Here is a 12,334-nt window from a genome sequence, read left to right on the forward strand (position 1 = left end):
TACTTTGAATCATACTCTCACCTGTTCTGCATCTCCATCTTTCCATTACACATACAGAAATGTGAAAGCCCATCACTAACAATTATTTGTACTGCTTACGCAGGCACACTATCTTTTACTCCAAAGTGAGGTACTTCCCACCAGTTCAGTAATGAATTTCTGAACTGTTAAAGAATATATTTTAAAACCCCACAAAACACTACAGATACATTTAAAAGAAAAGTCATTTAAATACAAAGAGGCTGCATGGCAATAAATTATCAGGAAACTGACCTTTATAGTCTCCGGCACTGAAATAACAATCTGATCGACTTTCAGAAAGATGTTTCACAAACTTGTCAATTAATTCTGCCAAAACTGCAAAAAGTAGAAATGCATGAAAACATTAGAGGCAAAGAACAGAATGTGGAACTGCATTACCTAACAAAATGTGAGAAACTAAAGCTATTTGAAATCCTGCATGTTTATTCATATTTTTATGGAGGAACAATTCAAAGCATGCATTGTGCTTTTGCATTCCTAACACCATGCTTACCTTAAATTAAATTTTAATAGCTTTACTGAGAATATATTCAGTGTAAATAGAAAAAGAATCCTATACTATCTTCATAACCTCCAAGGATTACTTCAGGATTTGTTACATGGTTTTGATATGAAATAAAAATTAACTATAATTAAATTACAAACTTTTACAATATTTGTGTATTTAGACAAGAAAGAAGAAAAAAAATCAACCCAAAATCCCAAACAAGTCTCACACAACAAAAAGCTGACACCACCTAGACATTATGCTTACAAAAGTAAATTAAGTTTTAAGGGTTGTTTCAAAGAACAATACAAAGCCACCTATGCTATCATAAATTAAAATTATTCACCTAAAATTACACAATAATTTCCTTTGGGAAATTATGTATTGTATGACGACGACCACAGGTCTTGCCATGGCACTCTGAGTCTGCAGGTACCACACAGAGCAGTCTGATGCTGACACTGGTCACTGTGTAGGAAATCTTACCTCCCACCTTAACAGGATGTTAGCCAGGGAGTTATTGAGATCTGTCAAGGACAAGTCATTAGCAAAAACTCCTCAGTTCTGCAAGTTTGAGGCTACTGCAGCTGAGAAGGCTACCACCTTTACAGATTTAAACAAAGGACACAAGGAAGTCTTTACACATACTGCATGGAGGAAGCTCATAATGAAATAAGCCATATGAAGAACTTAAGATAGTAAGAATGGCCATTTTTTATAAGTAAATACTATCCCAAAACAGCTGCTGTTGTAATGATAAACAAGATTTAAAGAACAGCGACATAACACACTTTGCATACTTAATGCAAAGCAAGGAAGTGTATTTAGAGAGTAACAAATGGAGCTCCCCGTGGGACTTTCCTCTTTTCAGACTGCACGTTACCATTTCCTTGGCAGCAGTTCAGTTTCAAAGCACTGAAGCTTTAGTCCCTCATCACCTATTCCGGCACATCACTCCCTGCGCCCACAGGTGGTTTTGCTCTTTTTGGATTGAGTAATTCCACCGCACTATTTTAGCAGATAGCTGCACAAACAGTTGTAGCAGCAGAAGGAAGGTGTAACACTCTGTGGTGGAGGTAGCAATGACGAAAGCTGGAAAACTCTTGAACTAGCTTTGCTGACAGGAAAGCGACCACAGGAAGCTGCAGTACAAGCTCTTTCATGCATGAGGAGGAACATAACAGAACCTCCACCCACAGTCTGATGCTTGTTAAAAAAATAATGAAGAAAAGGATACCAAAAAGATAGTTAACACTTCTCCCAACCATTTTAAGCTACCATACTGACAATTAAAGCATGATCCTTTTTTTCTGGATTAGTTGTCCAACACTTTTACAGAAATGAGTCCAGAAGAAGTTTTTAAGAGGTTGGGTTTTGGTAATACTCTCCTGATCGGCAAGGTAAATGGGAAAAGAAGCTTTGCTAGAACAGCTAGACACAGAGTAGCCAGCTCCAGCAGTAACAAAAATAATTTTGCATTGCGAAAGACTACTAAAACAAAACACAGAAATTACACATGTAATTTATATTCTTATGCATTTTTATGGAGAGAAGAAACTGCCACTTAACAATATAACTGTTATAATCATGGTTAATAAACCATATAGGGCTAGCAAAAAGCAACATATTTTATAGAGGAGTAACAGCTTATTTGTTCTGTGAAAATAAACAATCTCACTAATCTTCACTAAAATGCTTAGTGGAATCTGGTCCACAAATAATATAACAAATATTTGTGTAAAGTGAGAACAGGTGTCTACACCTGGAGCTGTATAAAGCAAAAATGAAAAATTAAACTTAAAATTTTTAACTAGCTAGATGCTTACCATATGACTATTAATACTGTGATTACTGAAATATGTCAAACAAGAAACACACTAAAACCCCTAAAATATCACATAGTTCAAAACATTTAAAGGCAACTCAAAACACTGCACATTTCTTCCCTTTTTGTTGGGAGACATCCACATGCTTGACCTAGCAGCTGAATATTTCATTTCAGTGTTTGAGTTAATGGCAGAAGTGACAGCTCAACTGCTAAGCAATTTTTTGAAACTCAAGCACTAAATTAATTTCTACCATTTGAAAGCATTTACCTAAGTGCCCATCAGGATCTTTGAAAAGCTTTTAATCAAGTTTGAGAGAGGAAGGAGGAAGACACATGTAGAGTTCATCAAAACAAATTTGGTTAATACACAACAAGAGAGAGGGTATTCACAGGACATTATCGTTTCCAAAAGAGTGCCCATGTGACATGACAAGTAGTTATTTTATTTTTTGTCTTTAATATTAAATCATTTAGCTGCCATGTGCACATTTCCTAAAAGTCTTTATAAGGTGGAAACTGGCTCAGTGATTTTTCATTTAACCAGAAAAGTAGGCTGTATATATATATGTGTGTGTGTGTGTATATATATATATATATATATAAAATCTAGCATTGTTGTAGAAGCTCATATTCTCATGCAGAGGATATATTCAGAGACAGAGATTAGCATTGTGGACTACCAACTCTGCAAAAATGTTGATTTTCTTAAATTATGGTAGCTTGTCTGTATTAACATGGAAGTTTTTATGACACTGACATGCAAATTTAATCTACACATCCAAAATAAAAAGAATTTTAATTTACGAGTGTGTAATCATATACAAAATAAATGAAAGGGTTTTAAAATTCCCTAAGTGATTGCAGTATGGTCATAAAACAGCTGAATTCCTGCAGGGCAGTGTTTTTTGCCTTGAAGTAATGCACAAATGGACGGTAATCAAAATGGCTTCTAAACTGAGTAAGGACACTGATTAAAAAAATTCATGTAATTAAAACTGTTTTAATAGGTAACCACCAAGAGATGTTATCTAATTCCTACTTTGGTTTAAGCCAAAAGGTCAAAAACTGTGAAAAGCATCAGAATATTTTAGATTCTCTAATGTAACTAGTGTTACTGGATCATATTCTATACCAACTCACAGATATTTCAGAGAAGTTTAAAAGAATTTTTTTTAAGAGTTAACAATAGTCCTGCTTGACTTGTGTTGGAGGTTAACAATTCAAGAGTGAAAAACTTGGACAGCTGATTCCTCTCTAAGAGTAGTGTCAGAAATTTTCCACTCCATCAACCATACTTCAGTTTAATAAATCTACGAAAAATACAATCGGCAATTCCCTGCTTAATGGCAACAATCAGGAGAACTTTTTTTGATTCTTAACATGCTGAGAGAGACTTTCAATTATTGTATATTGAAAGGGCAAAGGAACAACCTGCACCTTCTTTGAAAAGAACAAAGTAACAAAAATTCTCATAGTACTTCCATTAGAGATGAAGGTTGCATGTCTCACACCAATACACAAGCATCTTCTTTATTAATGTCTTTCAAATCCTAATCAAATGTTGGATCCCTCACACACACACATGCACATTCACGTGCACTTAACACTGCTTACAGGACATTCCTTTGCAAGCTCCTCCAAAGTGGTTTGGGGAACAGATGAAAGAAGTTTAGATCTGCAGTTGTTCTTCCTGCATAACATGCAAGACCCATTTTTCTACTTTAATTCCAAAACAAGCCTCCTTGAAAAATCAAGTAAGGACGTAAAAAGATATACATCTTTTTTTCTATTATTCTAAAAGCCTCTTTTGCATTTTTTTTTAAATTGGTCATACTAAAAAACAAGAGCAAATCACATGCAGAATCTAGATCTAACTGAGTGATCCCCAAGGCAGGAGATTTGGCCCATATTTTTAAAAGATCAAATTGAGCTTAGAGAATCTGTGTTCATCTTGCAGAGCAGAATAGGTTCCTCTGAGGATCAATTCAGAATGGAAATTTAATGCAGCTACCCTGATGTATCTTTTTGAAACCACAGCCTAGAGCATCCTCTCTCACACACTTAACAAGAAAGCCTGTAGAAGATTACTACGCAATAATAAGTTTAGTCAAATCTTCTTTAGCTGGACCTACTGAAGGCTGAAATTTAAATAAATTTGTCCTTAAGAGACAGAAGAACATGCTAGTAATGGCTCAAAAATGCATCATTTCATTGTCTTTGAATCCAGAAGATCCTTTTCAACAAAAACTTATTATCCTTAATACCTTTACTTCCATATGAAGGCAGAATGAGGATAACTGAGATGCCCTCGTTGTAAACTGCCAAACTTTAGTATTTTATTATCCTGAAAAAACAAACAAACAAAAACCACACATGACAATCATGCCTACTGGAAACATCCATCCTTTTGGTTCTTCATCCCATGGGAAAGCTCCTGTAGTTACTTTCAGCTTTTTGCAGCAATTCCTAAAGGCTGTAGCATCAGAAGGTCATAAACAATGACACTGACTCAAAGGATCACAGCATTTTTTTCAGCATAGTCTGACAGAGCTACCTCAGATGATGTAGAGCTCACAAAGCATTAAGGGACTTCAGAACACTGTGTTGATCATAATCACTCTACTTTTATCAACCATTCTGTTTGTAAAATATAATGAAAACCTCTGTGTTTTTCAGTAAGATCTCACATGCAATTTCAGGAGCTGCTGTGCTTTTTCCTATCTTTGAAGTCCTCAGTGGTTGCTGAGACTAAAACAACAACTGCCTGAAGATGAAAATTACCTTAAAAAAGAAATATGCCTCCCACATGTAATTGTTGGTTTGATTGATTGTTGAAGAGAGAACATTGTGGAGGTAAATTAATAGGCACTAAAGAACATGGGTAATCTAAATCCAGATTCCTGAGGGAGAAATGCCAGGCAAAGTCTGAATTACTCCATGGAGCAAGTTAGGAGGCTGAATACCTCTCAGTTATGAAGTGCTGGCATACAGTTATATGATCTATGCAACACCCTCAATTTCTGTTACTTAGAGTTTAAAGTCTTCTAAGAGAGGACAGGATTAAAGGTGTTGAATCTACCCAGACAGGAAAGAGATCAGCTGCTGATACAACACTAACAAGGAACAGATAAGAAAGGAGTTGCTGGGGCTGAAAACAACATAAATGTCTTTTGCAAAACCTGAATTATGAGAATGGAGACACAACTTTAAAAAGGCATGAAATAGTCTAGCCAAGAATGTTAGGGGTTGGAAGGGACCTTGGAAGATCATCTAGTCCAATCCCCTGCCAGAGCAGGATCCCCTAGTGCAGCCACACAGGAACGCATCCAGGTGGGTTTTGAAAGTCTCCAGAGGAGGAGACTCCACAACCTCTCTGGGCAGCCTGTGCCAGTGCTCTGTCACCCTCACAGGGAAAAAGCTTCTCCTTATGTTTCTGTGGAACGTTTTATGTTACAGCTTGCATCCATTGCCGCTTGTCCTATCACTGGACACTATACTGGTTCAAAAAAAAAAAAAGAAAGAACAAACCACCGAAAATAAAACCCACAGAAACTTCCAAACCATGTGAATGATTTGAACATGCAATATGCTAAGCCTAGACTCACAAAGCCCAATAATTTTATACATAAATCTAAGCTATTTCTAAGAAGAACTGATTTGCCTGTTTCTCTTCCTGCCAAAACCTAGATGCCAACACACAGAAAGTTCTTACCTAGATGCAGTAAAGATGATCCAGGAAGGCCACAAGCATTGCAAAGAGTAGGTCAAAAGAGGTCAAGCCTTAACCTGACCAAGTCCCCTATCTGTGGTTCTCTAGCTGCCCCAAGTGACCCAGAGACATACGCGAAGACACTCAACAACAAGCCTAACATCCACAGTTCCGTGGCACCTTTATACATGGAATGACCAAAAGAATATCCTCCTCTTATCTTATTGTGTTTAGAACATCAGAATGTAGAACATGGTTGTCTAGAGTGTGATTAGCTTTTAGATGACCACGAAAAAATCCATGCTTTCAGTCCTGCCACATTGAAAGACATACAAGACATCTACTTTCAGCAGATCAACAAAGTCATTCAAAACCAAATCTTAACACCTGACCACAGAAATTAGTTAAAAGCAATAGTCAGAGGTGACGCTTTAGTAGAGGAAACACCATTCTAGGGCTGAAGATGGACATTCTCAAATGTAATGTTGATACCACAGCATTTAGCACAAAAACACTGACCAAGTCAATGTGACAGTAACACAAGAAGAGTGAATTAGAGATATTGATACTATACAGTTTGCTCAAGAATTTTCTGCATTCAGGCAAGTTCTATAGATTCAGCATCTGGTAATCCTGACAACTTATAACAAAATAGTTAAAAAAAGAATCAATACACTCTACAGTACAGAGTCATTGAATCCCATGTTGTCTTTGCTGATTACGTTCTGGCTCAACTGCTGTTAATGTTAGTCTCCCTCAGAGAGAACCCAGCACAGGAAGCATAAGCATGCATCTCCCTTCTCTAATTCCTGGGGTTTGCTCTATTTGTAACTAAAGAGAAAGTTTTGATTTCTTGGGATCTGGACTGAAGCCTCTCATGAAATCTAGGGGCTTCACATGCTGCAAAAGACAAATATTATAAAAATAATTTCAGTGAACACGATGTTGTCTCAAACCACACAGCTAGTAAGTATTTTGCTGCATCTGAAATATCTCCATGCAGACATGCACCATCTGAACAGCTCTGCACTCACCTTAAATTACTGGTACTTACACTTAGTTTAAACTACTATTCTTCTGTAGGGTGTTTTTATTTATTTATTTAATGTTTCATTATAGTATTCTGTTTCCATACTTCATTTTTTTGGTGCGGGTTGTGAAAGCACTTGCAGATCTCCCTGTGAGGCTTCACAACAATTCCACTGACAATGTGTTGCTTTTACTCACAGTTCCATCTCAGTTGGAAAAAGTTATTCAGAAGCAAAAACAATTTTTTGCTTTGTGTTAACATATCTTAATGAGTCTAATTCTTCATTCTAGCTTCTGGTACCTCCAAAGTTACAGAAAACAATCTATGCAGGTTTTGAGTCTGTGTATGGACAACTACAAAGCAGAAAAAGAAATACTTTTTTTTTTTTAAGCCAACTACTTTTAAATGTATGTTTTAGGTTTTGTAAAAATATGTTTTTTCAACAAATAACTCCTTTTAGAGGCAGGAAGATAGATAAACAATTTTCATCAAAAATTTCATAAAATCCAAGACGAGATGAGTCTAGAATATAAAATCACTTTTACAAAGATTAATTATTTGTGCTTCACACAAATCAACACCAAAAACCTCCTCACTGAACTACGAGAACTACTAGAGTCATGCAAGAGAAGTAAACATAGCACTTTGCTAGAAAAATGCAAGGCTTTTTTAATTGCTACTCTTCATTTTTCTTATACAAGCAGAAGCTCATATAAAATACATACAGTTGGTTTTGAACGCTATGAATCTCTGATCACCTGTTTCACAAAGCTATCTGAATACATTCAGTTGTTGATGACGTGTAGAATATAATGTACATTATGAGTGCATATATGCATCATATACAAATATATACATATTCTGTCTACACAGCCATTCTTCCCAATGGAAGGTGAAACCTCTGCCAAATTAACAGTCATCTAAGACTCAAGACTCAAGCTTATTTCAAACAAGCAATAAGAACAGAGAGCTCCAAGAATTTAGAAACAGTCGATAATTATTGATTTTAACCACATTATAAAAATGACAAATTTCTTCTGAACTATTTTAATATTAAATCATATGTATAAATTACTTCCTTAAGGTTTCCAAAACTGCCGTATAATTTTTATACTGCAATCTAATTTATCATAAAATTCAGGTCTCATGTAAAATATAAATGTTGGGTTACTTTGATCTCATATAGAAGGTATTTCATCTGTCTTCACTGCTAGTTGTATTAACTGCTCTCCTAAAGAATTTGAAGGGAAACCTTTGGCATCTGTAAACAAAAAGACAGACTATGCACTGTCCATCTGACCATAACCACAACTCTTACAGGAACGAAAGCCCGCGATTTCGGAAAACACCCAGCTTCTTTATTGCTACACAAGTTTATATGACACAACAAGTAAATTATTACACCTGATTTCTGATGATTTATATCATATGGGTGATCACTGTTTGTTGTTTTAACTGATCTGTACCAATGCTCCTGCATGAGCACACTCTTCACTAAGAAAAATCTGAGTAAGTGGATTCTTTGATGTTTAGTATGGCTTGATTCTGAAAAGTTTTACTGAAACTTGTCATCAATACAATTTCCCAAGTCATCCTAAAGTTATCCACGGATATCTGGGAAATATCTGTTTTCTCTTAGGCTCTCTTTTCCATTTTCTCAGTAATGGACCCTTTAGAGATCTGAAAAAAAGACCTATATTGGAGCTCTCTTTCTGCGTCAAATTTCACTGAAAAACAGCCAACACAGAAGAATCATGGCCAGAAAGAAAGAAAAATAGGACATGAGGCATATGTCTTGCTTTCTCTGGAAAATCTCATTGAAATAGCTTTCATAATCAACATAAAATTATTGACTACTTGTACAGATAATGTAATCCTCAATGAAAGTGGCCTTCTTTTTCTTTGCTCTGTTTAACTCAGTCATACTCACTTGTTCCACTGATGATACTTGGTCTGGCTTTCATGACTTTGCAAAACTGCTTTCTACAAGTTTCTGTCCACCCAGTTTGCTTCTCTGGACTTTTTAAGAGTGATAAGAGCTTGTCAAGATCTTTATCTAGAAGAAATGAAAAATTAGTGTTATTCTATAATGAGAACCTTGGATCTTTATTTTTTTTCTTTCTTTTATGCTTTGTACCCAAGTTAGTAAGAAGCTATTAGTTACAGAGTACCAAGGAGACAAGCAGATAACTTCAGAAACTAGAAACTGTTTCAACACAGAACAAGAAATTTAATGGCAGCTGAGAGCCCTGTCACTGCCTAGTATTTTTGTCACCTCTCATACTTTAGGAAGAAAAGAGTGAATACATATCCCTTTTTCTATGACAATTAATCTGGAAAAGCAGTTCTAAAGTCGATGAAATTCTGCTTTACACAGAATAGAAATATTCATTGTACTTACTGCCAGGTTTTCAACATTTAAGACATTACTGAGGCACATTTTAGAACTCCTCTTAAGTTATTACTCCCCTGTCCTGAAATGATAAGAATTGGAAAGATTTTAAAGAAAGTAGCTTGGTATTTCCATGTGATTTCACCTCTCTGAGAATCTAAAATAGAAAAGATAGGAAAAGATCCTCCAATAAATATCTTAGTTTAATAATAAAACAATGAGGTGATAGCACTATCTTGTAAAACATAAAATGAAGTATCATAAGACAGCAACAGAACAGTGTGCCATAGAGAATTTCTGGTTTCCTTCAGACGCCTCTATTACGAACAGATATTATGGCACATACGTGCACACCTTCAGGTTGCCAGGCATACTGATCGAGTTACCTGCACACTACTAAAGCACAGTCTTGTGGTACAATTGTTATATTGGCACAAATGTATCAGATAAGACTTTTCATTATATGTCCAGCTTGCTTATAAAACAATTATGTGGAACAGTTTACAAAAAGATCTTTACAAAAGACTGCTTTTAAATGCAAAGAAAGAACTTCAAAGCTTGCGCCTTACTGTTATTTTACCTTGTTATTAAAGATACAGTCTCTCTTTACAATAGGAAGACATGCCTTCAAAATTAAAATTGTTATTGATGCAGTGACAAAAGAACAATAAGTATCTTCACTCTTGCCTAAAGTGGTTATTATTTTTCCTCAATTTTCTACTAAGCTAGAGGAAATTACACATACTTTACCAATTTTCTGGAATAAACTATCACAGGCTGAGGTATTAAATGTCACAACCAGCTGAGTATCACGGAGGTACGAAAAAATCCCACCGCAGTGACAAATGTAGAACCAGCATGTGTGTTTACGTGAAAATGTTAAGTTGGCTGTACTTAACTTAATGCCTGTAATTAAAGCCTTACAAATGTTTTCTTCAACTCAAATATCTTCTGCAATCAAAATGTCCATCTTGAAATTCACTCGGAATAATGAATAGTAGCAAGCTACCATGATGCATGGTGACACAGCACACTGAATAATACATGCAAGGTAGCAATTAAAAGCATGTATGCACATACTTTAGGAATCCAATTATAATATGCTAACATATTGGGAAGAGCTGACTATTCTATTTTTCTGAAGCAGAAAAAATTTCAAGTTCAAATGCCAAGTCATTTTATAAAGCCATTTTACGTAAGATAAAATTGATCAAACTCGGTTTTCTACGAGAAAATCCTGACCCTACAAGATGGAAACAATCAATCAGACTGCCTCTCCTCAGGCAGCTTGGCTCCCAAAGTACTTCATGCTGCTATGAAATATCTTCTGGTCAACTTGAGGTGAAAAATAAAGGTGGTGCCTGCAATAAGGTAAATGCATGTGCACTCATTCTAGCTGTGCACTCTCCCTTTGCTATGGGACCATGCAGTTCCCATCATTATGAAAGGATCACAGCCTCTTCTACTAATACTACCACCAATTCAGAAAGGTGATGAAGGTTCCTCATATCTTGCAAACTCTCCTTTGTTCTGCAATTTTGAAAAAAAAAAAAAAAAAGCCCAAACCACCACAGAAATTGTCACAAAAAGAGACTCCTGACTAAAGGTTCAAAAACTGCTTGAGTCAGTCTACAGCTATTTAGAATACTTGCTGTTATTCTTACGTCTTCAGAGTATTTCAGTATTCAGTTTTCGAATAACACTTAATTGTTTCCACAAACAAAAAACTATTTTCACATTATCTTATTCTTTTAGGAGGATTAGAATATTTTCAATAGAATTACAATATTGCATATAATTTATTTTAAGCTGGTCTAAAGACCTCAATGATTATAAGTAAATTATATCCTTGTCATTGAAATCTATTATATGATACACAGTATTTCCAAAAAAAAGCTGATTATAGTAACTTAATTATTATAATTAATTATTCCAAATGAATTAACATGAAATTCTTTTGTCATCCTCAAATAATTAAATCCTCAGCTAGTATCTTTCCAAATAACATGCACTGATGCTTAGAACAGCTTATGTGAGTATGAAAATTTCATGTGAAGAAGGATTTACTATTATAGTATTATCACTAGGATTTCTAGTTCTTTCTCTGCCCTTTTCTGCTATTTCTATAACAGGGGAAGGTTGAAGAAAATCTTAGAACTGCAAAGCAGTTCCTAAAGAATTGTAGTAAATCAGTTTGGCATATTAGGATCAGAGACTACAAGTTGAGATTTAATCAGTCAATTTACCAAACAGAGACCAGGGTGAAATTTTGGTTACTCTGAAGGAAAATAAACTACTAAAAATAGCCTTCAACAATTTCAAAAAAAGTAGGACTTCAAGACCATGGTCCCTCCATGTCTGCTGCTTCCTCCTGGCTTCTTGATTTGACCCCTATTTCTCTTTGCACAGTCTGTCTCTCTAATATTCTTCTTTTGTGCAGGTTTTACAAAACTAAATTTTTATTTTGTGATTGCTGAAATGCAAGCATGCTAGCAACATCAATGCATCCAAAATCGCAGTGTTTAAACACATAACCTTTTTGCAACATTAATTTATGCTCAGACAATAGGATAGGGAAATAAAGATGATGGTATTACAGTCTTTACAGGTATTTTGCTAAAAACACGGGCTGCTGTATTTGCCCTAAGGCTCCTCTGGGAAGGGAGTCTTTAACAAAAAAGGAACTTAAGCAATTTAAAATATGTACCAGATATGACTAATGCAGATATATGTATGCAAGTCTGCAAAAAGCCTAAAGAAGAGACAAAATGCAAAAGTAAATATTCTCAGTAAAATCTGAACTACTTATCACAACTGCTAAGTCAATACTTAATTTCCATTTGTGT

General features: G+C 35.3%; 1 protein-coding gene across 1 annotated transcript in view; it reads right to left on the reverse strand.

Annotated features, from left to right (window-relative positions):
• Positions 1–273: 273 nt before the first annotated feature.
• The window catches only part of LOC104274056 (protein broad-minded-like), a gene marked incomplete at both ends in the record, with an annotated part of 40,895 nt that continues 28,834 nt past the window's right edge, over positions 274–12,334 (reverse strand). Inside the window, 2 exons of the mRNA XM_009869575.1 lie at positions 274–357; positions 9,027–9,152. Coding sequence (XP_009867877.1) covers positions 274–357; positions 9,027–9,152 — 210 coding nt within the window. The remainder of the gene's footprint in view (positions 358–9,026; positions 9,153–12,334) is intronic.

The sequence above is a fragment of the Apaloderma vittatum genome, unplaced genomic scaffold (genome assembly GCF_000703405.1).
Source record: "Apaloderma vittatum isolate BGI_N311 unplaced genomic scaffold, ASM70340v1 scaffold9090, whole genome shotgun sequence".
NCBI classification, from domain to species: Eukaryota; Metazoa; Chordata; class Aves; order Trogoniformes; family Trogonidae; genus Apaloderma; species Apaloderma vittatum.